Source organism: Poeciliopsis prolifica, unplaced genomic scaffold, assembly GCF_027474105.1.
Source record: "Poeciliopsis prolifica strain line A6 unplaced genomic scaffold, Auburn_PproV2 SCAFFOLD003, whole genome shotgun sequence".
NCBI classification, from domain to species: domain Eukaryota; kingdom Metazoa; phylum Chordata; class Actinopteri; order Cyprinodontiformes; family Poeciliidae; genus Poeciliopsis; species Poeciliopsis prolifica.
Window position 1 is genome coordinate 16,113,945 of NW_026562378.1, and position 27,866 is coordinate 16,141,810.

The window sequence follows — 27,866 nt, forward strand, 5'->3', positions numbered from 1 at the left end:
GTTATCTTAATTCAATTTTAAGATATTTCAGCCACTACAGACACAAACAGAAATGTTCTCTAAAGTTTCTGACAACATGAAGTCAGCACTGTGTTTCCAGTTAAACACAGGAAGGGAAAATATATCGTTTTATTGCAGTGAAATCACAAAACTGCTGGAATTACAAGAAAATCTAACAATTTTCTGAGAATTTTCTGGTGCAAACAGAAAACAAGGTAACCTTACATAGTGCATGCAAAAGAAAAACAAATGATATTAGATGCATAATATAAGAAAAATGTATGTAAAGACTAAAAAAAATAAATGTAGTTAAGTGTAAGTCAATGTTAAATTAAGCATGAGATTTGAACAGCATAATAACCTCAAGTATTAACTCAAGAACTGCTTTTTATTTGAAATAAACAACTTTTTTTTTATTGATTACACATGTTACCTGTCAGCTGGCTGAAAGCGCAGCTCAACACTTAGCTTAGGAAATCAGAAATTGGGGGATTTAAAAAAAAAGAAAAAATAGAGTCACAGTCTGGAAACAACCTGAGGACCATCAATCACTCTTCTTAAGATATTAAAGCTTTAAAATGACTGTTTTCTTACATCTAGTGGGTAAGTGAGCAAGAATTTTATTTAACATAAAATAAATGAAGTTAGTAGGCAGCAGTTAGAGAATTTGTTGCTTTTTGTTTAAAAAAAAATAAGTATATAATCTTTTACATTTTTTATCTATGGCAATTGCATATAACCATTTCACAATAATCAGATTGACAAATACATGAGGTAAAAGTAAAGATTGCAGCAGATTTTTTTTGCACGTGTCATGAAATATCAGTGGTCAATTTGGCTTTAAATTTGGATAAATTAGCATAATGAGAAGCGAGGGACAGGGCAATGGCATCACACAATGCAGTTCTTTCACAACCATCACATTTTCATTGCAAAGCCATTTTGGAATAATTCCTTCAACACCAACTTGTGGTTATCTGCATGCAGGGCTGCACTCTGCAGATATATGTTTTTTCATTTATATAAACACCGCACACCAGTGCCAAGCCATCAAGCCGAGGAGCTGAGGAATCCTTGTAACCTTCCCCGGTGTCAGAAAACCAATAAAAAGGCAGAAAAATAAATACGGGGAGTTTGTGTACCCTTCTGTTCGGCTGTCAGCCCAGGGGAGTCTGGGCTGGGTGTAATGGTGTTGACTGGCTCTCGCACTCTTTAACGTGGAGCCGATAACTGGTTTTATGTGGCTCCGACGTCCGCGATTATTTTGTTGTGTGCTCGGTTTTTACAGGTCGGTGTGAATACGCAGCGAATGGCGCACAAACAAAGAGAGACCTGCGTTCTAAACAAATAACAGCTGGATTGGTAGCAGAGCATGCCTAAGCTTTCATAACCCTGACGTGAAACCGTCAGACTGACAGGATGTCTGCGTGCGGGCCGAGCCAGACAGCAGGAAGCTCCACAACGGTTGGCCAAGCATCGGCGCAACATAATTAGTTATTTGCTCTCTTGATGTGGGATTGTTTTTGAGCCATTCCTCGTTTGGCACGTTTTAAAATGTTGCTTTTGACTCACATTTAAAATGAATTTACAACAACTCGCTTATCTGACATTTCTATTCACTTCACAGTGTGAAATCCAGCAAAAAGCTTTGCCATCACCTTTCACAGGAGCTGTGCCATAAGAGCTAAATTCATCTGACATTAACGTTTCCTTTTATTAGCTGCGCATTCGCTGACACTTAGACAAAAAATAATAATAAAATGCCCAGAAAATTAGCAACCTGTCAAATTATTGTTTATGTAATATTTGGTTTTAAAAACTCTGTGTGCTAAAATCTTTAGTAAAAATCTGAATCGACAGGTCAGGCTGTTTTTTTAGATCGATAATCGCATCAACTGCAATCGGTGCATTTCTATTAAACATACAGCCAATATAAAATAGAATGGCCCAGTCAAAGCACAGACCTAAATTAAACTTTGAATTTGTGATTAAGTTTGAATATTCATGTTCAGAGGTGATCTCCATCCAATCTGACGGAGCTTCAAATATTTTGCAATAAAAATTTACAAAATTTAAATGCTGGAGTGGCGGTAACAGTGAAAAGTGGATATACAAAGTATTGATTCAGGGATGAACACAAAGATTTGCCAAACCTTGAATTTGTGCTATTATGCTTTAGTCTATCACATAAAATCCTTACAAATTACATTAAAGTTTGAGGCTTTAAAAAGTTAAAGTGGTATTAAAACTTTTCATCAATGCTTATGTAAAGGAAAAGAGGTTTTCCATTCACTTTTTTTTGCAAACATCAAATTGCTCAGTGGAAGCTATGAACTATTTATCCCTTTCAACTTAAAAAAAAAAAGCAGCACAGCAAGGATGACGAACTGAACTGATAAAGTAGTGACTAAGGGTTGCGGGAAGGAAGCCAGAGCCTTAGCGTAAGCGCTGAAGCTGAAATAGCCTGTGATGTTTCACATAAACAGATAACTTAAGTGTTAGGGTCCAAACCAGAAGATAGAAGAGGAGAAATCAGAGAGAGAGAGAGTCGCCAAATCTTCTCCCTCTCTCCTTTAAAGGAGACGTCTAACTCCTCTCTCCTTGCTTTTATCTAAAGGAGCTCTTTGCAGTAGCCAGCTCATTAAAAGTGCTCTGAAAAAAAAAAACGCTTGGACTCTTACAGATTTACTGCTCACTTTATCATTTTTCCTTTTTTTATTAAAAAAAAATGCTACCACAACCAGCAAGACCACATGTTAAGAAGTAACTGCCCAACTAATTTCAGTGATTCTTTGCTTCAGCAACACTTGGCAGCAACAAACAAGACTCTGAAATCACTCAGGAGGAGATTTGACTCATTCGTCTCTGCAGAACTGCTTTAAAGAAGAAAAATTATGTATTTTCCACACATGTTGTGTCATTTTACACCACAATAAAATACCTGTTACCCCAAGTTCTTATAAAAATGCTGCAAATATCAAACATATATGTACCCCTTCTAGCCTAATGTGTTGTCACTGACAGTTTTATAAGCTAAATTTGCTTTACCGTAATTCCACGACACTTTGCGCTATCTGAAATATTCCAATAGTTTCTGAAAGGTGAGACATTGCACTTTCCAGCCAACATCGAGTTATTATGGTAACTTCTCTCTCACCATAACAGGGAGCATTTAATAGACGGTAAATTGCAAAAATAAGTTGCTAGATATTGAATGTTCCAGTTGTTATGGAGAAATGGAAAAATATATTTATTCACAGGACATTTACTGAACTTTGTACAATTAAAATCAGCAAAAATATCCAGGCGGAGAGTTGAAACTTATGGTTATAGAGATGGATAGAGTACCAAAAAACATATTTTACTCAAATAAAAGTAAAAAGTAGCAATAAATGAAATGACAAAAGTAAGATTAAAATATTATTTGGTAAACAGTCTATTGAATTATCAATCATTTAATATTTCAAAATATCAAAATTACATGGACCAAAATATAAAGTCAAATGGAAATGTTGGTATTTTAAGAACTAAAATGACAATAATTCATATTAGTAACAAAAAAATAAAAATAAAATGTTTCCAAATCAGTTTCTTTCAGTGAAAAAACCTTTGAAACTTTAATAAAACTTGCAGGTCTGTGCCTGATGTTTTTAGGTTAACACATGATTGTTTTTCATTCAATCGGAAGAAAATCCAGAAAAAAATACTTCATAGTAAAATTACTCAAGTAAATAGTACAGTCTTGTAAAGTATTTTTTTTCGAAATAGTTACTAAAGTAAATGTAACTAGTTACTACCAAACTGTACATGTAATTTGACTCTGTATTATAATCACATCTGACATCTTGAAATTGGTCTCTGTCTCTTTAAGAGTCTCCTTCCCTTTCTCCATTGATGCCATTTAAAACCGTTCTTTGGAGCGTTTTAGTTTGTATTATAAGTTCAGCAAATGTTCCACAGGGTGTTTGTGAATTGTTGCTGCTGCTAGTCTGCAGGAGCTGAGTGGGAAATGTGGAAATTTCTCAAACATGCGTTAGAAATTCAAACTAACACATCAAGTATGGTTTTAAAGTTAATTTTGCATAATACCTCCCCTTTATTTTTATTTTTTTTGCAACACTATATGCATGTCCACACAGACACAGATGAGCAGGCAGGGTTAAAGCTGACATCACTTTCAGGAGAAGAGGAAGGGCTGTGGGCAGAGAGCAGGACTGATGATGTCTGGCAGAGCAGACTGGGCATTTGAGACAGATTATTGGAAAACTCTGTAGTCAGCGATGCTGTATAAATCCACCAGTGCACTTTATGGAGTTATCTGTTTGTTGGGGCAGACTGCGGTGGCTGGGAGCAACACAGAGGAGCAACAAGAGACATCAGACATTGTCTTCAGCCTACATCTAACGTCTCCCTCCAGTAGCAGCTACATACCTGCGGTGATCAAATGGAACAAGATGCCTCGGCAAAAAAAAAAGACCTGCTGCTCAGAAACACACACACACATCGACGCAGACAGACGACATACATGTCATGAGCATGCACGACTCCTGGCAACACTGGCGGCGAGAAGGTCTGTGCAAAGCTGAGATAAACCTTGAGCCAGCATGTGGTCAGCAGGCCAACTGATGTGGTTCTGACAAAGATACGGAGTGAAGGGAGAAAGTGACAGAAAGAGAGCAAAAATACAGAGCAGATGAAGCTCATGCAAAAACTGAGCAAACGCTGAAAGCATCTCTTGGGCAATCTGTCTCCCCTTCACATCGATTGAGAAGCCGCTCTCAGGTTTCCTCCAGAGCAACAAACACGGAGATGACGAAGCATGGCAGCGGAGCAGACACACCCTAACAGAGCCGAGCCGCCAGGCGTCAGCCTGAAACCAAGCAGTTCAGGATCCGTCCTCTTCTGCAGCTTAAATTATTCATGCTGACTAGACTCTTCTCATTGAAATGAATTTCAGTTTCACTTGGACTGATCGTTTTAAACATGTTTAACAGTCGTGCTCTGCAAAAACCGTGGAAATCGCCCTGACACTATGAGCCCATCTGTTTGTGAAAAGTGCAGGTTTCATGAAATGCAAGCGGAGAATTCGGCTCAGTCTATTTACTCATAAACTTTACTTCAGGAGTTCAGAATCTCTCAGAGGGAAACGTCGCTATTTGTTCAAACTGCAGCAAATTCTCAAGCATTTCAGGCAGAACACGTTTGGCCTGAAATATTGAACATTTAATGAGTTTAATCCTCTTTTTCTTGTGTTTTAAATTGTTAACATGTTGAACATTTTAACCAATGACTAATTTGCATGAAAAAATTTGTCCTAATTTCCAACAGAAAATATAAATATAAAGGTCATGGTATAATTTTAAAAATACTTTATGTTCTGATATTTAGGACACAGCAATAATGTTATGATCCAATTGTTTTTACTGTCAGTATCACAAATGCAGCTAAAATTCAATCACAAATTTAATAGTAGTTATTAAAATAATAAAATAATAATGATAGCAATGCATATTTATCAACACTTATCAATTTAAAAAAGGTGATACTTATGTCAAAGCTGCAAAATATTATAAATATTAGTAAATTTAGCTTGTTTCTTCAAATTTATCTTCTACATTTTTAATCCATTTTATTTTATTTTAATTTCGTCTTTGCCCTCAAGGGGCTACAACAGGTTTGTAGGACTTGTACTATGACAACAAATATTAAATTAAATGATTATTAAATTTGAAATAAAGGAAAAAATGAGTTAAATATTACTTCATAAAACTTCAGCAGCCTGAAAAACTGGTGTTAGCTATTAAAACGTAAGTAAGTAAAGTTTATTTATAAAGCGCTTTTTACAGACATAAAATCACAAAGTGCTGTAGAAATCAACCTTAAAACTATACAAAGCATAAAGGTTGTTAAAATAACAAATACAGATGCCAACTTTTGTCCATTTGGCATCCTTTTCTCAAGACTTTGCAAAAAAAACATCTTTTTTTGTTTGTTTTATTTTAATCAGAGGAAAGCTTCAGGCCTTGACCATCGACTGAATCTTTTATGCAACTCTTTCCTCTGTAAACCTTAAAACAGAAACTCTGGAATCAGGAATCTAAAAAAGCATCTACTTACACAAATCAAGGCTATAAATGTAAAACATTGAGTTTTTTTGCATCTTTCCTTTCCTTGTTTCTTCTCAGTAACATCTTTAATACATTCATTCCTGTTGCAAGGCGTTGTGGTTTGACAAAACACGAACCATTCATGGAAAAAGAAAAAAAAATTCACAAACAATTCCCATTTTGGATCCAGGAACCAGTAACAGCTCTGCATTTTCACCTAAAATAACTCAAAATATGCTAATAATAAAACAGTGATTACTGGACTAATCTGATTGTTGAAGCTTAGCCTGTATCTCTGATAAAGCATCGCTAATGACAGCTTATGAGTGTGGGCGCACTATTGTGAATGTGCCTCAGGATATGAAAACAATGGAAGTGTCCGTCAGCGCCTCTCATCTCTACATACTGCAGCACATCAAACTCAACAAGACGAGCAAGATAAGGACCGTAAGCAGCTTCTGCGTGCTCACATTTGAGTTTATCCGTCTGAGGAAGTTTGACACACATGAACATCCATCTCACTTGTCAAGCCATCGTTCAGTGCCCCCCCAGCACCTTCTAAAATGCCCACCTCCTCGGCTCCCAGTCGCCCACTCGCCTCGTCTATCTGAGCGCCACGTTTCTCCATTTTGAAACGTCCACCTCCTCTACATCACTCACCCTCCGTCTCAACAATGAGAGCTTGACTTAACCTGTCTACAGTAAATTTGAGGGCGTTTAAAAAAATCATTTTTGGACAAAAAAAAAACTATACATAAAAATAATATAGTTATATTTCTGATTCAGACCTCGGCCTCACTCCCACATTCGTCCGCTACTTTGCTTGTCAGAAAAGATAACATCTCAACCACAGCGCAATGCACTCAACTTGGTTCACTTGTGTCCCTCCATGTAAGACAAACCCAGAAATAATTTGCACACACTTTACATTTTTCTTTTTTTTTTTGTCTCATGTGAGAATAAACTGCGCATGAAAAGGAAGGGGGCGCAGAGGGAGGCAATCTTGTTACGAGCCGGCATAGCCCTGGGAAGATTTCTATCAGACACACGTAAAGAGAGAGGCATCCATTTAGAAAATGGCTTTTCTAGGCATGCTGGGCCATTTAGCACACCCTGTGACGACTCCTGTTTGGGGCAATGATAAATGTTCTTTCACACACAGTCTGTGCACTCCGTCAGACCAGCACACACACACACACGCGCGCACACACACACACACACACACACACAAAGCCATATGGGCAGCCAACACAAGACATCTCTGGTAGTAACACCTTTAGAGCGACACAGGCTTCTTTGGGTTTGGCTAACGGACTCAACCTCACACACGCGTTGGCTCAATTGGTTTAAATACGAGGAACGTCATGTTTACAGAGCGCTGAACATCAAGTCGATACTCAGAAACAAGAAATCGGTTCACTTAAACATGAGGAAATGGGTCCCACTTTTAGAAAAACCACAAGTGAAAGCCACAAAGAGCTTTCTAACGAAATGAAAGCTGTGTTAATTGTACAGTTTTTGTGTTAATTAGGATTATTAATCAAATCAATCATATCAAAAAGCTTGATTGAACTCTTGTTTCCATTTAAAAATGAAACATTATCAGGATACATCATCAACTTTTAACATTTTGGTGTTTAAATGTATAAAATTGTATTTATCACTGGAAAAAAAATGCCACTTCTTCTTAAATCGCATCCAACGCTTGTGTTTTAAATGTATCAGAGTTATAGATTTGCTCCAATTGCAACTTTCCAGCCTGATTCTAACTTCAGATTTTCTCATAAAAAATGAATCCGCCTGTTTCTATTTTAGTTAGTTTGGTTTTCTGTCTCAGAAAACAGAATAGTTTTATTTAATTATTGCAAGCCCACTGTGTGCAAGAGTGCAAAGGATGTGACAAAGATGGAATATTTGTAATAAAAGCTGCATAAAAGCTCTGGTTTTTAGTCATAAGCTAAAATGGAGGTTTGTCGATGTCCTTAGTTAGTCCATCAGGGATATGAATAATTGTGGACTTAATTGTAGATTTTAGCAACCATAATAATATGACTTATCTGCCTTGTTCTTCTTTTTTTTAACTTTAATATTTCAGCACTTCTCTCATAAGACAGAAAAGCCCTAAAGCGATACATTTCAGTTTGTTCAATTTGTTCAGCTCATCTATTCTAGAAGAATCCAAAACGTTTTCATTTTTCAAGCTAACAAAGCGTCTTTAAAATCCCACCTGTTACCTTCAACATCTGCAGTACACCATGTCTAAACCAGCAGCTTTTTTCACACCTTGTAGCTCAGAGATTTCTATCGAACAGAGTCAAGACACTTTCACCTTGAAGCCGTGTTACTTTGTAGGTCTTGTACTCAGCACTACTCAGCAGGAGTACTGAGAAAAATATTTACACACACTGTGAAAAGCAAACATTTTGACAGGTAAACTCTCCGCTCTGCTGTGTTTACATGGGATAAGTGCTAAAATCAACCTTGCTATATCGGACACTCCGATCCTTAAATCAACTAATGGTCATTACCTTTTCCACCGGGACGAGCTCCGCCAGCTCTCCTCCTCCTCTCTGGGATCCATCAATGTCGCCGCCATACGACCAGCTATCACACAACCCACTGTCACTGCTAGCATTAAAGCCACAGGCGTCACACGGGCCCGATGAATCACACTCACCCAAACAGCAATAATAAGCATTTATCTCAGGGTGCATTACAAACCCTGGAAGCATGGCAAATGTGCACATGGCAGAAGTACGATGAGACAGTGTCAATAACACGGCGCTCAACCATCTGCTCTGCCACAAGACACACATGTTACACAGAAACTGTGATACTGGAGACAGTAAAACCAAATCTGCACTCTGGAGAGTCTGCCCATCTCGTGAATTTTGTTTGGTTCTCATGTGTTTTTATGTAAAATAATTTAAAAAGTGGTAAGACTGACATGACACCGTCACAAACCGGATGTAACATTCATGACGGAGTCTTCATGTATGGTTGTGACCGTTGTTCAATGCAAGGTTTTAATGCACGTTTTAGTACAACTTTGCATTAAAAGTCTCATTATTTACCAAATGACATTTTATGACAGCAGTCATAACCATTCATGAAGACTCCTTCATAACACGTCTTATAACATGTGCATGACAACCTCAAAACAAAAAGCACTTGAATTAAAGTTTAATTGAACCAGAAATCAAACAAATAAAAATTAGAGCTGTTGTTAAATGTCATATGTGGTGAAATAAGAGAATATGAGAAGAAATTTACCAATCAGTTGACTGACTTTTATAAACGGTTCAAAAACTGTAAGATCAGTTTTTTGAGTTCATTAAATGCATCAGGACTTAAAACTCCCACCATTTTCTGTTCATGAATGTGTCATCAACTTACACCTAAATGAAGAAAATTTTATGAAGTTAAAGGCATTTGCTTCCAAATAACGATAAAAAAGCTTGTCGTTTCCTGCTGTGCCTTATACATTCACACACACACATTTATGTTGTAAAACCAAGCCCAGAGGAATCTGATTAATAATGCAAGGAAACGCAGCTCGTCACATGTTCGCCTGACGTCAACTTACCGATCTCATCTGCTGAGCTCCGGTAACATGCTGAAGAACCTTTTCCAGCTCCTTCTCAATGCGTCCGGCCCAGTGAATCATTCTGCAAAAAATAAATAAAACACATGTCCCTCAACATCTGCATCTGAACAGGTTCTCACACAATTCTCTGCACTACATAAGAATAACTGAGTGAGTACGTCTGTCTGTCTCCAGTATGTTCTGCTGCCACAATCTGGGCCAACGTTTCCGGATTCCTATCTGGACGAAAACCTCGTCCTAATGTCCAACTTTCTCATCAGCACTTCCTTCGCCCGTCAAATCTACATGCTTCTATCTGGTTGGGCCTGGCAGGACCGGCGGCGACTGAGCCTGTCTTGCCTCAGCTTTGGATCTCCAGCTTCGTAATAAAATTGCTGGGGTCTGACAGAAGTGCACCCTAGGCAGGAGCTGATCTCCGTTAGACGGAGCCAAGTTGGGAATTAAGAGATCAAACGCCTGGAGCTCATCACTAAAAATCTCTCGCAGAGCAACAAATGACTTAATGGATCCAGATTTAGATCATTTCAAAGAGAAGGAGCCAGCCTGGCAACCTGGATGTGTGCTGCTCAGCTCGCAAAACAGTTTAAAAGCTTTCAGCAATCAGATGAATAAACTCTGTCATGCGTTCACGGTCCAGCCACCAGCTGCCAACCTTTAGAAGATAACCAATCAGTCGCATCAACATCTCAACACAATGTGGTCGCTTGTCTGTTAATACGATGACAGAAACAAATGTCATCTTCAAATGTCAGATTTGCGCAGAAGATGAGAAGGAAGAAGGCAGAGTTAATAGAACGCAGAAAATCGCCTTGCTGCCAAAAGTGGGGAGTAAGAAGCAACAGATCTAAACACGGACGCACGGTTTGTCTGTGTTTATCGCACCAGTTTAAGAAAAAACACGAGGTTTTCTAAAGAGGGAGAAGGAGGCAGAATGAGTGTTTACTGTAAAAAGGTCAGAAAAAAGGCAGGACACTACAAGTCCAGGCAACACGTCAGTCCCTCGGTCAGATGATCTTTAATATGCCAGAGCTTTTGATCCAACAGTCAATTAGTCAGACTGGGATTTGCTAATTTTGCCATAATTACCTCTGAGTGACAGAAAAAAAAGATCAAAACTAAGACTGACCACCATTTTCACCCAATGAACGTGTCAACAAACCGTCTGAGCCAGAAAAATCCTGATCTCTGAGTTTAATTCATCATTAAATTAGTTACTTATAAAGTTTCAGAGAGACTCACACGTGAACTGCTGATCAAAATAAAAAAATGGTTCAAATTAATGAATGAAGTCAAATATTGATAAATCCAATTTAATTAAATGCATAAAAACTAAACATGTGAACACGGTGAACTATTTTAATGAACTATTTTAATAGTTTGGTGAGGAGTTTGTAATTCCTTCATATTAATTTAATTCAAAACAACTAACTGTGATCATGTGGTGCTGACACTGACTAATTAACAACAATTATCAATTCCCTCATGTTGATGATCAAACTTAGACATATGTTGGAAAACCAAATGAGTTTATAAGTAGAAATGAATGAATCAATCAGCCAAATATATTAAAAAGACATTTATGAAATCCATCAAAGCGACAAACATTTTGGTCTAAAAACTCTTCAACAACCAACAGGAACTTTGATCCACTTCCTGAATTTATGTTTAGGGACATAAGTTTTGAATAAAAATGTATTACTGATTCAAAATAAATTTGTGAACAAGGCACTAAATATAAAAACAGAACAAATATAGAGTGATATTTGCTCAGTTGAATTCAGTCAAATAGTCTATGATACATATTCAAATATGACCAAAGAAACAAATTAATTCAGTCAAGTTGAGTTTATTCAGCTGATTTATATATAAAAAGGTTTCTGAGTAATCCTACTGAACAAGCACATGGCGACGGAGGAAAGGAAACCTCCGCTATAATGAACTTTATCAGGAATGATGAGAGTAATTATTCAACTTTCCACCGGATTCAAAACTCATACATCGATCATAGAAGCTGCAGATCATTTTTTGTGTTACAATCTATAAAGTGAAACCCTGGAATTGGTCAAAATGGAAATCAGCAGGTCAGACTTTAAAGAAAACTGAAAACTCATTGGCAATATAGAAAAGTTGACATTTAGAAACAGCGAGCTGGCTAGCTAGCTAGAAAAACGTTACATTCATCTTCAATGCTATCTTGAAGCCCAAAAAGAGCAAAAAAATCATTAAAATGATCAATAATAATCTTAATACAAAGGGGTCTTACATTAAATTAAATTTAAACCAGAAATCAAACTAATCAAGCTAATAAAAATTGGAGCTATGTCCATATATTGTCCCAGGTGGTAAAAAAAGAATACACAAAAACAGATGCACAAATCAATCAGTTCAGTTGATTTGAGTTTTCTAAGCGATTTAAAGATCATTTAGAACCTGAATCCAACTGTCAATAAAAAAAAAAGCCTGCCACACTTTATTTTTCTCTTTTAATTCTTGGATGAAAATATCAGAAGAAGATCCAAATTGGTTGGGAAAAGCTCGATTGCTGCATCTCTAACATCTGAACCGCCGGGGGAAATAAGCAGTCAAGCAATATCTGTTAAAATGTTCTTTTTCCAAACTACTTTATTATGACTTCGGAGTTTCACTGGGCCAAATCGAATGAGAAACATCCTCCAGTCTCAGATGTGCAGAACTCCAGCTACTGAGATATCAGGACACGGTTATTTAGGAAATTATATGCACAACTGGAGCCTGATGCCAAACGCACGCCTTTAGACCTCGTGTGTAATGAAAGCTGCCATATCTTTTTTTTTTTAAACAAAGAAGTTTTCATGGTTCAGCACATTAAAGCCGACCGCGTGCTCTCTGCCTCTTTCTATGATGCAGTCGTAGAAACGCCGCCATTTGTTCCCCAGCGTCGTTTTTGATGTGTGTTTTTTTTTTCCAATGCATGCTGATTTATGCCCGGCCCAACATTACGGAAAAGCAGAAAATGTGATGAAATGAGTTCGGATGGGAGACCTGTGTGCCGGCAACATGCTATCACTGTGTCCATTCTGCTGCGATGGATCTCATCACTCGCACTGCCACACTCAAACATCTATTAGGGCAGGAGGTTGACTATTTTTTGATGTGTGGAAATAACATTTTGACAAGATTGCTGTTGATATTTTACCATCATTGGAAAGATTTACTTTCTGGGGAGGAAAAACTGCTATCAGAACCGATTTCTCCACTTCATTTAAACATACAGAAACTGCTCCCTCTGCGAGAAACACACTGACGTAAATACTGAAGCATTACCACCAGGCAATTTGAGCTTTCAGAAAATGCGAGCGCTGCTGGGAAATTAAGTAAGTCTTCAAAACAAATGAAAAAAACTCAGATAGGTCGGCTCGGAAGCTGCATACAAAGACACACACATGCTTCAATTATGTAGCAAATTCTGGCAAACGTAATGTGGGTGACCCAAAACCCAGTTTAAATCCCCAAGAGGGAGCTGAATATAATACAGACTTAAACAAGGGCACCTCAGACCTGAAGGGAGGGAGAAATAAGATGTTAAAAAAAAATAATTAAAAAAAGGAAGCTCTTCAAGCAACAATTGGATGACATAAATTTCTTATGCCACCTTTTTTCATTGGGCTTAAACAATCAAGTCAGCGATCCAGCTAATCTGAGTCAATGGCAGATGCACTGAAAGTCACCTTGGACATCAAACTAACAAACCCCTGGAGAATTTCACCAGATAATCCAGCTGGACGCATCAAGAGTCACTAAAATATATTTTCGTTTTTCTTCCTTTGAGACAAATGAACACAAATAAACACTTTGATCAAATGTCCTCCAGAGTTCAGCAGTTGATGCACTTTAAGGGTTAATTATTGAGCAAAAAGGGATAAATAAATAAAAAAAACAGACGTGTTGCCACCTTAGAAATGTAATTAGATTAAGCTTTAATCAACCAATGTTCACCCTTCATTTTCTCAATTGGCTCAGTTCAGCTCACTTGTCGCTTCCCAACAGGTGCGCTGCAAAAGTCAAGCTTCAGTTTTCCTGCTTCAGTTTCAGGTTTTACTGACAACAATCTGCACAAACCATCATCTTCATGAACATCTGGCCTTACAATACAAGAGCGCCTGATTTTCATAATATCCATGCATGTTGAGTTTCTGGTGAAGAACAAGATTAAAACATCAGCTTCTACTTACACTCTATTATTCCCACTATATGTGTGTGTGTGTGTGTGTGTGTGTGGTGTGGTGTGTGTGTGTGTGTGTGTGTGTGTGTGTGTGTGTGTGTGTGTGTTATCCGGAGGACTTTAAAGCTTAGATCGGATGTTCTCCCACATGCAGAGACAGCCAAACAAATTTCTATTTTCCATTTCATCCCCTTATTAATGTTTCTCAAAATCCGCCTCCAGCACGTGTCTGTGCACCACGATGCCACATTTCCAATGATTCTGAGCATCGATATTAGATATCTCTATAAACAGGATACAGCGTGGGAACTGATGTTGATCTCGCGGCATCGCATCAGGAAACATCAGATCCTGCGAGGTAAACTGCGCACACAGCCTTGTTGGGGGCCACCTGTCCTACTTCAGCCCTCCCCTCCTTCCTTACACCTAAACAGCGCTTAGTACTTACGTGTAGTGCTGTGGGAAGTGGTGGGTCCCGGCTGTCGGCGTGGAGACGCATATAATAAGTACAGTTTGTACGACGAAGAGGCAGAAAACGCCGATCGACTGCGCGCAGATCGCCATTTTCCATTAAATATTCACGAAACTGGGAGAAATAAAAGAGAGTACCGGAAGGACGGTCTCCCACTCTCTCTCTCTCTCTGCTTGTGTGTGTGTACGTGTGTGTGTGTGCGTCTCTTGCAGCTGAGCTAAGAATAAACCGAGCTCCGGAGGAAAGTGAGCGGCAGGAGGTGAACGGTCGCCGGACGCTTCTGGACACTTCAGCACCGCGCTGTGAGTGAGGGGCTCCACCGGAGGCGCACACGCCACGCAGAAATTTGGCACCAAAATAAATGATGATAGAAACAGAGTCAGGAGGCGAGGATCGGGGGAAAGATGCTCAGCCGCTGTTGCTGATGTGCCCGCCTGGCTGCTGCCTGTTCGCGCACTCGCTGTCCTCCCTCCCCTCTCTCTTTCTCTCTCTCTCTCTCCCAGCTAAAGCGCACATTCGCTCCCTTTTTCCTCCTCCGTCGTCTCCAGTGTAACAACAGCCATACAAGGTGAAGCTCAAAGCGACGCCACTGTTCCCCATTACGCTTTCAAAATAAAACCATTTGGAGTTCCGACTGCGCGCACCCCATTGCGCACTGCTGTCCCCTGAGAATGTTTTCTAAACAACTTACTCCTCTCCTCTAAATGATGATTTTGTCATATTTGACTCCTCACTTATTTCACATTAAATGCGCAATGCGAGTTTGAGAATTGCCTCTTTTGTTGACTCAGCTTTGACCTCAGTTTTTTTAAAAATGCGGTTAATATTTTATTTTGTAGGCCTAACTTCCTGTGTTTCACCCTCTGGCTCACTTGATTCATCTTTTGGCACATCAGAGGTCCTTCCTCCTTCACCAGGCGGCCCGCTCCTGTGCGCCAGCCGGGGGCGCGCATCAGGCCGCCTCCTCCTACCGCCCTCCTCCTCCTCTTCCTCCCCCTGCGCCGCCGCCTTCTTCACAAACTCTGGATTAGAAGCAGAAATCAAGGCTTTATTCTGCTAATTAGAGGCTCGACTCTGGAGGGGCCCGTTGTATTAACTGGAGTGTAAACATTCAGCAATCACAGGCTGATCCGCGACTACATTTGTTCTGCTTATTGTCGCATCTGGTCCAGTGAACGAGTTTGAATGGATGCGAAAAGAATTAATAACGTTATTTTGGAGCTGAATGCGAATGTTTGGTTCTTTTAAAAGCTATTTGTGTTGAACAGACGAGCGCAGTTCAGTCCAAACATGTTCAGAGTGCCTGCAGCCAATGAGCAATCAGTCAGGTCATGATAAATAAAACAAATCAATTTCCATTTCTACCAAAAACTAGATGACCAAAGTCTTCAGTCTGATGTTTTGGTTTCAACAAGCCCTTTTTTATGAAGGATATGTTTATTTACATATACATCTTAATTCATTTGATTTATTTCCGTTTTATTTGTTTTGTATATTTACAATGTCTTGTGTTAAATTTGGCCGACGTATCGTTCACATGTTGCCATTTTACTACACAAATAGAGCTAAAACAGGAGAAAATGATCCATAAGGAAAAATCATTTTCAACATTTTTGCGATTGAAACTTTAAAAAGTTGGTTTGTACACGGCGCCCTTGTCCTGTGAAAGTTATTTGGAGGAGCTTTCACCAGAGTTACACCTTCAAGTCTTTCAAGATATGTCTGGACCAGCTTTATCCATCTGGATTTAGGTCTGGACTTTGACTGGACCATTGTTTTATGCTTTGATTGAAATTATGAGCCTTGCTCCAATCTCAAACCATCATGTTTTACGGTGAGGATGTCTTGTTCAGTGACACATCGTGTTCCTCGTCCAGGCCAAATGTTAAATTTTGTTCCCCAATTTTTTTTTCTTTTATTTCCTGTGTCTGGTGCATCCACCAATTTCTTTTCATCATTGTCAAGGTTAGTTTTTTGACCCAGATGCAGAAGCCACTGTGGGAGCGTAGTAAGGTTTTGACATTTATTAAATAAGTAACCGGAATCTGCTTTGGCAAGGTCAGTTCGTCTGACAGGGTGAGAGGAAGACATGTTAGCGAAGCAGCAGGAATAATGGAGGTTCTGAGAATGAGATCAGAGCCGGCTCACGGGTTCGAGGAGAGGTAACGGCGCAGAGGTGGAAGATCCTGCTGGTTCAGAGGTAAGTGAAGCTGTTGATCCAGACAGGTGAGGGAGACGAACTCACAGGTAACAGGAGTTGCAGATGATGACCTTTGGCTGAGCTTCTTACAGGGAAATACGGAGACGTTGGTGTTGGCTTTGTGGACACTGGAGATGTGGATGAAGCAGAAAGCAGAAGGTTTCAGAAAGTGAGAATGTGGTTCGGTTAGATGGTTAATTTTCTTCATATCGGCGATCAGCCGACACTTAAATGTGAAGCCGATCTGATCTTATCAACCAGCCACTGTCCTCTTCTGGACAGATAGACCCACCAGCTCATGTCTGTGCAATAGTCGCTCCACTGGTGCCAATTCAGTAACTTTCTTGCCATATGTAGCAACATTTCAGCCAAAAAAAAAAAAAAAGATTGCTATCAGATAAAAATCAGAATCGGCAGGTCATACTTCTTAAGGATGCATGATTAAAACATCAGAAAGAGATGCAATCAGTGCATCTCTTTCTTCTTCTGCTTCCATTATTTACTGTTATGTTTGTAAGGTTTATATCTTCTCTCATTCTTGCTTTGTATAAAAGCTACATGGGGTTTGGCGTTTTGCTTGGCTGTGTTGCCTTCCTGGAGGAGGACATCGGCTGAGATAATGGTGCCAACAACCAAACATTAACCCTCTCCTGCTAATAACTCTTCACTGTTAATTAACATTGATTGTTCTCCTGCATTAATTCATCGGTTTCTTTTTTGTGTATCTGCTCTGACATCTCAAACCCCCAATCAGTCGTAGTAGTTTCTCCTCTTACAGTCGCCACATGCATGCTCAGCATGAGGAATTGCTGGAAACACAAGCGATTGTCTACCATCGCTACATGCTCATCCAGGAGACAAACCTTTAAGTAATTTAACAATAATGCACTGAGCTTATTGTACAGTTTGATAACTAGTACATGTGACTGAATTGAAATAAATTGCTTGCAAAGTGCCCTGAGATTACATTTTTGTGAATTGGTGGAATATAGATAAACTGAAGTAACTCTGGTAAGAGGAAGTTTTCTTTTGTTTTTTTTTTTTTTTTTTTTTTTTGCATATGAATACAATATGAGGCTAAAAATAACTTAGGTTCCCTTTTTTATTTTCCAGCTGTCCTCCTGTAAAAGCTGCGGACCGAAAGGCATGAGTCCCTCCCTGGGGTCGACTGGAGGAGTCTCATCTCGCGTACGGTGGCAGCAGAGAGGCAGCGGCCCTGTGGCTGTGTCGTCCTTGACTCGGTCAGTCAGCAAGGAGGGACAACACAGGTGCAACAGAAAGCCATGCAGAAAGTCAGGAGGGTTGCTGCACAGTGTTTCTGTGTCCTCAGTGACACAAGAAGAAGAAGCTGTTTCGGTAGAGAAGCGCTTTGGGGCCCCGGCTTGCGTAGGGACGGGGAAACCTACCCCGCTGAGATATGCACCTCGATGTCATGGGTCGTTCAGTCAAAACAAATCTGTGTGCTTCCTCTCCCGGGGACACGGGGCCAAATAAAATCTTCAATTTCTGAAAGCTGTGAAGTTTGGAGACATATTATGCAAGAGTCTCCCTCCAGACAAATGTGACAAAGAGGCAGGACAGAGTTTTGTTTTGATTTATATTAGCTTCCTAAGCTGAGGGAAATAGCCCTAATTGATGGCTTCTTTCACACATTAATTTACACTCTGTTACTTCCCATCACCTTCCTATCACATAAATGATGGCAGCAAGCAGACGCTGGTTGAGCGATGGAGCCTCCAGTGAGGTTGACTCACACTTAATTTTTCTGCTGAGTCACACCCATTGTTCTCTTCCTCTTTTTGTTCTCAAATATGCACAGGGCAAACTTTTATCTAAATTTACCTGCAGCTGCGACAAAGATAATTAGGCTCCAATTTAGCTGTGAATAAGTAGTTTTGTCTTATTTAAAGAGGGATTCAGAGTTTCTCTTTTTCAAGCCAGGCAAACAAAACACCAGGGGGTTGAGAGCTGTAATAATCCCAACAACTGAACTCAGGTAGGAGTAGCACTACTTTAACATATCTTTGGTAAAAAGTCTACTCAAGACAGTAACTGATCAAAACAATCATTTAATATTTAAAAATTAAATCATCAGAGGGTCCAAAATATAAATGTCTGAGGAAATGTTGATATTTTAAAGACTAAAATGAAAATAACTCGCATAAATACCATAACTACTAAATAAAATCAGGCAAAATATTCTGCAAACATAAAGAGGTGGAGATGGATCGTTTTTTTTCTTTTACAACTTTATAAGTTGTGTCTGTGTCTGGTGAATGTTTGGTTGCAACGTTTGTTCGTTCACTGTAGTCATTGTGGGGAAAGTATCCAGAACTTTTACTCAAGTAAAAGCAGCGATACTTTATAATACTCAAGTAAACATAAATCATATAAAATACTCCTAAAAGCAGTTTTTTTTTCCAGAAGTAACTGAGTAAATGTATCTAGTTACCACGCACTGTGTGTGACTGTGGAGAGCTCAGAGGTGATTGTCAAACTGAGAACTGGATCCTGGTGTCTCTCCATCTGAGCTGATTGATCCGACCCGTTCAGAGATCCACTCAGTGAAAACTCAGAGATCAATGACGTCTGAGTGGGTACACTGTAAAACATGAGAGCCACATTTAGTTGTGTCTACTGTCTTTTACTCTTTAAGTCAAATACATCTAGCGAGTTTTAGATTTTGAACCAACATGTGAATTTGTGAAAGGTAAACCTACGGTAGTAAGTTATGTTGACTTTTTAATTAATCTTGTCAAACCTCCAAGAGCTTTTATGTTAGCACTTTAAAAAATGGAAGAAAAAGACAGGTGTGCTATTTCCCAGAATGCTTAGCAGCTTGTTTGTGTAATTTAAGATGGAAGTGTTTTACTTTGATCTGACTCCTGTTGTTAAGGCAAATGTTTATTTCAAATCTTGAGGATAATGTCTTGATCACACTGAATGTTTTTAGCAGAATTTATTGTGATGTTTAATAAAATTCATCATCAGATCAGAAAATTTGTTCATGAAACTTAAAACAAGAATTTAAATTATCCTAAAGTAAAATAAGCTATTTTAACGTGATATTATGAGTGAAATAATAGAGAAATGTGTCTCTTTAACGAGGAGAGAGACATTTTTTTTGTTGCATATTGTGAAATAATTTGGTTTAAATTGCAGCATTAAGTTAAAACTCATAATTCAAGATTAATGAACTTTAAAACTATGTTCAGACAACTTACCTCTTGTTAAATCAACTTCACAAACTTTAATTTCTTGTTGACTTGAATTGCATTTTAACGGCAGCAGGTGAACTTACATTTTCAAGTTAAACCACCTTCAGACGTTTTACAGTGTAGTTCTCTTTCGGTACAGTTTCTCATGAAGAGCTTGACCTGCCTGTCTGCTATTGATCCAGGGAGTGAAAGCAGACAGGCCAGGCTGTGCTGCGTCAGGCTCCAGCCTCCTTTCTGGGGAACGCTCCCCCAGACGGAGGTCAAGCAGGCTGGGGAAGAATTAATCACACCTTGTTTCCTTGTCTGCGGGCCGCAGGGAAGTCACGAGTAAAGCTCCACACCCCACAGAAACACAGCTGCACTGGCTGCTTATCTCACACTTCTTCCACCTTATCCATCTTTTTTTCCTCTGCCTGACCTCTTGCTTTGTTTCTCTCTGCCCTATGCTGACGTTCAGACAGAAAAAACAAATGCTTTACATAATATAAACCAGTGCAGAGGTTTAATATTCGGGATTAGAGAGGAAAACAGGATGCTTTACCGTGTCTTGGTAGATTATATCCCACAAGAAAACTGCTGCTTTGGATGGTCAAGAAATGTTTTGTTCTAATTTGTTTTTAAAAAAAAATATTTCAGAGTCCATCTTAATATTTTCAGTTACAATCACAATTTTTTAAATGCCAGAATTTGTTTTCAGTTTTGTTTTAAAGGAGACCTATAATGCAAAACACACATTTTGCTCATTTTTTATACTTCAGTTTGTGTCTCAATTGCTTTGGAAAACACAGTGAAAGTGAAAAGTACAGCGTAGGAAAAAAAATACTCCTAAAAGTAATTTTTTAAAAAGAAAGTTACTCTGAAGTAAATGTAATTGAGTAATTGATTGAGTAATTGATTGACTTTTGAGATTTTTTTGTTCTTCTGTTCATTAACTATGATCTGGATTTTTATTTTTATAGCTTTTTACCAAACTTATTTCACTGCCAATAATGAGACTCTCAGCAGCTTCAGCCAGGATCTTCACAAGGTCTTTGGCAACAATTATGGGCATGATGTGCACATTTCACTCCTGAACACATTCATCTGTTTTTCCATGATCTCACAGGAAAGCCATATGTAAGGTGTTGCACAGAATCCATCTGCAAGTGATTCATCGAACCATCACAGCGCCAAATCTGATGCATCAAATTCACCACAAACTGCAGACACATTTCGCTGAAGAGACTCAAACTCTTCAACAAACCTCATCAAGAGCTCTCTGCAAACCAGGTACTTGACATACTTCTCACACCTTTTCCTTAAGGGCGGCGTGTTTTTAACAGCTGCAGAAAGTCAAACAGCATTTGTGCTTCATGAGGAAACCTTAAAGACTTCCAAGCAGCCAAGCTCATCTATCACATTCCCCCTCTCTTCGTCCTAGAAATCATCGTCACCCACTCATCAGATAAGCAAGGCCGCGCTCATTAATACTCAAAATTTAAAGTACATAATTTCAGTTAAATTTTAATTTATTCCCATTTGTCTCGTTCGTGTGCCCTAAAAACTTTTTAAAGGAATCAATAGGAAAAGGCTCTCTTGTCCCTGCAGTCTGTTAGTCCTGTAAAACACAAACCAAAGCCAGAGATGCTGATCCACAAGGCATTCTGGGACTTCTTTCATGCTCAAATGTCAGAGCGTTTCATTCTGATGATGGTGACTCACTGCCCTCGATCTTTGTCTGCATGGGAGAACAACACCATTAAATAACAACCCGGCATCCTCACGTGAAAAACCACAATACTACAAACGTTACGTAACAACGCTGAACTGTGTACTCATGCTTTAACAACTGAATAAATAGACTTGTATGCATTAAAAACAGGATTTTATCATCTCTCTTACCACCTCACATAGACATATTGGTGCTTGGGGTGGAGGGGAGATTTGAAAACAGAACAAGACCAAGCAGTCATTGACATGCTCTACTAGAGGCCTAATGGGCCCTGGGTAATGGCCCTCTCTGGGCTTCAGGAAATCCTCCCTCATGCATACATCAGAGCCGGGATTGAAAAGGATACAGAGTGAAAATGGAGGAACGGAAAGAGATACCAGAGCCACACAGAGAGGGAAGGTGAAGGAGCACGTTTTGTTTAGCGTATTACCTTAAATCGTTACAAAAGACTATTAAAAAAAAAACTGGAGCTGGACGATATAACTCAAAGCGCTCTTTCTTTTGGAATAACGTTGTGTTAGAGATCTGCTAACAGATACTAGGCACACCTACACTGCAAAAACACAAAATTTACCAAGCAATATTTGTCACGTTTCTAATGCAAATGTCTTAGTAAACTTGAAATAAGACAAAACTAACTAATCTTTCAGCAAGATATCAGAGCTTGTTTTAAGACAACAATTTCATAATATTGATGAAAACTTTCTAGTTTCAGTGGCAGATTACTTCTCTGATAACAAGACATTTTTTCCACGTTATAAGTGAAATAATCTGTCAATGGAAATGCTACGTTTTTCAACAGTATTATGTAATTTTTTACTAAAACTCCATTACCTGCCCAAAAAGTTACTTATACATTAATTTTGACTTATTTCAAGTGAACTAAGATATTTGCACTTGAAACTGGATAAAAATACTTGGTAGGATTTTGTACTTTTGCAGTGTTCTCTACCCTGAGGTCACTCAGAGTCGGTAAAATGATCAACTTTACCATATTTTATTCAGAAACAATTTCAAGTAAACAGCAAGTTTAAAATGTTTCTCTCTGGGATTGTTTAATTGTGGTCCAGCTGTTAATCAATAATGAACATATGGCGTTTGCCACAAGACAAATTGAAAAGTAATCATCATTACACTCACAATTTCACTTTCACTGTTTAAAAGTTCCTAACCAGAACCTGTCTTGCAACATGAAGTAGGCCAAAAGATTCATCTTTCCAGGTGCATAGTGAACTTTTAAACTCCTGGATAAGGTGTTGGTTCATTAGGTCTCCAAACAACTCCTCTCAGAGGAGTTGTCTCAGTCTGAGAAAAATAAATTAAGAATCATGGAAAGCATCATATTTGCTTCTTAAAATGCTAGTAAGAGTTAAGCACTGCAGGTTCATGATGTCATTTCAGATGTTTTCATCTTCAGTCCAAACCTCTCCCACCAATATTGTCCACCTGACTTTGCTGACACATTATTTGTCAGCCAGCTGCAGCAAAACAAGAACTGCAGCTCATCACCCTGCAACATCCACCGCCTCTCCTCTCACTGCCCATGAGCCATCTGCCTCATCTGCATAAAGCAGATCTGTCAATAACATCTAATTGTGATTCACACAGAAGTGCTCAGTGTGACCCTGACTCTGTTTGCTAAAGTTTCCCCTGCAGACCCCGTACGATGGACGCGTTTGTGTGCAGCTACGTTCTGAAGTGAATCTATCTCTATGTGGGATCTTTTGGGGGTGAATTCAGTGAAGAAATCTTCACCCACGTTCAGAAAACGCTGGGACCTCCATGTGTCCTACTCAGTGAAGCGGAGCATGTAAAACCTGCCGCACTCGTCGTGATTGTCGGCTCTTCCTCCAATTTAACCTTTGACTTCTGTGCCACAGTCTGGTGGGACATGTCTGAGAAAATGTTTCAGTAGTTGAGAGCAATGTTACACTGAGGAGAAAATGAAGTACGAGCTGCCTCACAGTGCCACGCTGACATTAAATTATCCTTCAACAGTTTTGCAGCGAGAGCCGTACTAAGTGCCATCGTATAACGCGTTAAACAGTGACGGTACTAAAGAGACAAAACTAACAGGCCTGTGCACCTTTCAGTGGTTTGATCATTTGAGCAGGTGATTCCATCTGAACACGGCCTAAACTTCTCCAATTACTGTGGAGTGAGGAGCGCACAAACAAGCCCACCCACCCCCTCCGCCATCAAATTAGAGTCAATTTTAATTGGCATTAAGGCTGGTGATAAGCTTTTAATGAAGGAATTAACAGATAACACAAGTCTAGTTCTGCAGCTTCAAACTGTGTCACTTTATGACAAACAAACACGGAGATTTTACAAACTGAGTTCATAATGTTAAAGGAAGTGAAAAATTTACTGGACTAATCCAGATTGCGTCGTCCGTGTTGTCCAAAGTGAGGCTCGGGGGCAATTTACGGCCCTTAGAACAATTCTACTTTAAAAACAAAACAGCCCAGTAATGAATACAAACCACATTTTTCAGATTTTCATTTTGCAGAAATGATTCTGCTTTTTTCCTTTCCACCTCACTGTGTGACGACCACAGAGCATCAATAACTCTACATGATGAAATGTTACAAAAACAGGTAAAGTAGTTTTTCAGGACATGCAAAATGAAATATAAGTTGAGTAAAACAACCACCGGCTGGTTCTATGATCTGTGATTTTTCCCGGTCTGAATGATGCCTGCAACATTAAAATAAATTTACAAATAGAAGAGCTAACCAAGCAGGTGAAACCCTGAGCTCCTTCTGAACACCTAATGAAGCCTGCAGTTTAAATCTCCCCTTATTACAGCTAATGGATTGTTTATGTGGTTATTTTATCCCTAGCTTAGAAAAGTATTGCATAAATCCTCATTGTTATCAGTGTTATTACCGCATCACCTCAAGCATGTAGGGATAAGCAGTATTACAAGAATCGGTAATATACAATGATAATTAGGATGCACGGATATAGCCACATAAAATGATTGTCATTTTGTGTTCTGCTCAATATTTGTTTGTTTTTTCTCTCCGCCTCCTGCCGAGCTGCAAATTCAGGCCATTTTCCCAGAAATGTGTCTGACAGAGAGAGGCAGATGCCTTCCTGTCCTCCCAGAGGAGACCGAAGCACATGTGGATAGTCACTAGGCTGGTCATATTAAACACACCATGTGCACACTGCATGTGACTTGGTGTGTGTCTGCGTGTGTGGGTGTGTGTGTGTGTGTGTGTGTGTGTGTGTGTGTGTGTGTGTGTGTGTGTGTGTGTGTGTGTGTGTGTGTGTGTGTGTGTGTGTATGTGGAACGAGCACAGCCATGGGAGTGAGACACCTAGTGGCAACCTTGCAGCACTTCAACAATAAATACGTCTAAACAATTTAAAAAAAACCTAACTTGGTAAGTTTTTTTTATCAGTCTAATGCACTTTTAAAGAAAAAAAGAGAAAAAACTGACACCTTAATTTGTGTTTGCTTCTATTCACAGTATGTTAGTTGGATTGTGGATATTGTTGCAGTTTGATACCATCTTCCCCCGCTGTCATAACAATAGCTCTTGCGGTTGATATCATTTGTCAAGCTATCAGTGGCTGAATATGGTCCACTGCTCCCATGAGGCTGCAGAGTTGCTACACTGCTGCTGGTGTTTAGTTTTTTGTTCTTTTTTTTTTTTTACCTTGGGTGTCTTCTTTCACCTCTCCAGTAGATTCTGGAGTTCAGGCTTTCAACGCCCTCTGCACACAACCTGCATGAATGATGCAGCAGAAGGAGGATCTGTGAGCAGAACAGCAGAGAGTAACTAAACTCGTCTAATGGGCTGATAACAAAAGCAGAACTACGCCATGACGGACGTCCAAACAACCCATACGCTCCTTTGATAAATTCTGTAAAAAGACAGACATCTGTAACCTAATATCGCTTCTATTTAGTTGATTTCACTTCAGAAATGGTCATAGAGTGCTGCACAAACAGACAAGGATAGAAACCAGACATTTTAGAATAACGTTTAATGAGTTAAGATTGATAACCTCGGTGATATGACTGGCGGCCCTCTGTGTAACCGCGGATTTGCAGTGAACATGTTTTACAAGTTAAGACGATTAACATTCAAACACTTCATAAGTAAGTATTATTAGAAAGATGTCAAATATCGCATTATCCACCTCATTCTTGGGAGGACGATTATAGGTCTTACTTCCGGCGTTCACCGGAAGTAGCATTATTTCACTGTAATTTGTAGGGTTTTAGCTAGTCTATACTCATGATAGAGGTTATATCTCTCTTTTCGGTTATAATACAATATTTAGTCAAACTTGTTTACGGACACACCGTCTGTTATCAGACAGCTGCTCAGTATAGATGATCGTAATTCTGAGTTTAATCACGGGGAGCGACAGGAACACGACCGTTAGGTTTTGTAACGGAATGACCGTTAATTAGCATCGCTGCTAGCAGCTCGTTTCTCTGAAAGCTAACAGTAATAAAGAGAAAAGCTGGTCAGAGATCTGAGCTGCAGTTTGTGCCGACAGTATAAAACACCATGATGAGAATTTGTGAACAGTTTTCTATTTTAAATATCAAGTAGGGAAATTAAAGTTTTTCCTGACCTCTTTTTCCAGACATGTTAATTCCTACAAACTTCAACACTACATAGAAAATCCTGCAACAAAATTCTTTATTATTTGGTTAAATTCTAGAAAAGTATGAGGAAATTTTGATTTGTGACATAAAAACCACAAAAAAAAACATCTTTCAGAAATCAGTATTATGTAATTTTGAGCTTCACATCATGTTTTAATGTTACTCGTTGCTCTCATCAAAAACATACCTAGTGTCACCTTGATCTTTTCATCTCCATGGCAATTGTTCAGCTATGCAAAATGCTTAAGAGCAGCTAGCTCTGCCTTCGAGGAAGCTTCGGCCACACTGCTCCTCCTCACAGCTCAGCTCCTTCAGACTAGCCAGCAGCAATTAGTAAACATCTGGTGCAACTGCACATCTGCTGAAATCTTTACATGAGCTACTTATCAGTGCAAATCTGTTATTAACATTGTTAAGTGGTTAATAGAGGAGAGATGTAATGACTTCCTGAAGATGGAGATTCTTAAAGAGACAGAGGCCTAATTTCAAGGTGTTAAATTCAAAGTGAAATTTATTTTAAGTCATATTTGATATTAACAAACGTTTATAGCGTCTGACTTCAACATTGTGCTATAAAATGAGAATATGTAGCTAGATGACACATAATACGGCCCCTTTAACAGGTTGTTTCATCTGTAGGTGTGTCCACAGACAGTCGCTGTGGTCACAGTGAAGATAAACAGGGTTTCGGTTACATGCTGCCTGTTTGAGCCTCTTCATGAATCTCCAGACTCTTTGTTACTACTAAGCTGGAAGGCAGGCCCTGCCAGCAGAGAGGCAGACAGGAGATTAATTCCTGAATCAAAAAGCAGATTAATGCTGTGCTGGTGTGACAGTGTGTGTGCGTGTCGCTGCTCTCAACCCAAGCAGATCACCTAATTGAGTAAATATGTCACTTTGAGTACTACTCTTGGTTTCTCCTGACACAGTGTAGCAGCAGTCGACCGGCAGCGGTTAAACGAACACACAGACCTCGTCTACGATTGGCACGCTTTCCTAAAATATCACATCAAAGCTGGAAAAGCTGATGCACAATTATCCCCATGCAGCTTGAGAAACGCTGTGATGCAGCAGATAGTTTGAATGTTACAGCCGCTGATTCGCTGAGTGCGCAGGGCGCATTTCATCACAGGCGACCGGTGGAGACGACAGCGTGGCAGCAGGTGTGCAGGACGGCTCCAGCAACAGGTTTACTGGGTGATGGGGCAAAAACAAAAGGCACACCTTGAATTTAAATCCCTCCTCGGATGTTTTGATAATTGAGTTCGACTCCACTGAGCGAGAATAATGACTGGGCTTATCAGAAAATCCTGTGTCTGGGTCGCCTCAACCATGTCTTGGACGGCAGTGAATTTTGGAGCCAAATTCCTGACAGAAACCTGATCGCCTTCCCTGCAAAAGATTGTGCAAGTAATTAAGATAATAGAGCGAGAAAGCACTTATTTCAACCAATTAAGATGAACTGACCAAACAGCTGGACTCCTCCAGTGTAAAGTTAGAAAGAGAAAAACAGACAAAAAGTTCAGATAAAAGCTTACAAATATTTTTCTACCTGATCTGTTAAATTCCAGCAACGCATTTCAGTTAACTTTATGCAAAAGAGCAAATTCTGCGTAATTTTGAAGTTTGTACAATTATTCAGTTACATTTACTTGAGTAACTTTTGGGGGGGAAATGTATTTCATATTTTTACTACTCTGCACTTTTTACTTTTA

General features: G+C 39.2%; 1 protein-coding gene across 14 annotated transcripts in view; it reads right to left on the reverse strand.

Moving 5' to 3' along the window:
• cacna2d2a (calcium channel, voltage-dependent, alpha 2/delta subunit 2a) overlaps nucleotides 1–26,419 on the reverse strand; it is a 200,897-nt gene extending 174,478 nt beyond the window's left edge. For 5 of the 14 annotated variants that reach the window (XM_055027426.1, XM_055027425.1, XM_055027423.1 and 2 more), the window contains exons 1-2: nucleotides 14,364–14,912; nucleotides 9,694–9,775 (exon numbers count right to left, since the gene is read on the reverse strand). In XM_055027426.1, the coding sequence (XP_054883401.1) occupies nucleotides 9,694–9,775; nucleotides 14,364–14,479 (198 nt within the window). In that variant the 5' untranslated portion in view covers nucleotides 14,480–14,912. Of the gene's footprint in view, nucleotides 1–9,693; nucleotides 9,776–14,363; nucleotides 14,913–15,259; nucleotides 15,349–16,632; nucleotides 16,716–19,039; nucleotides 19,190–19,811; nucleotides 20,252–20,346; nucleotides 20,400–25,186; nucleotides 25,285–26,338 lie in introns of those variants that run through there. The other 9 variants (XM_055027432.1, XM_055027433.1, XM_055027428.1 and 6 more) reach the window with 9 other exon arrangements.
• Nucleotides 26,420–27,866: the final 1,447 nt, after the last annotated feature.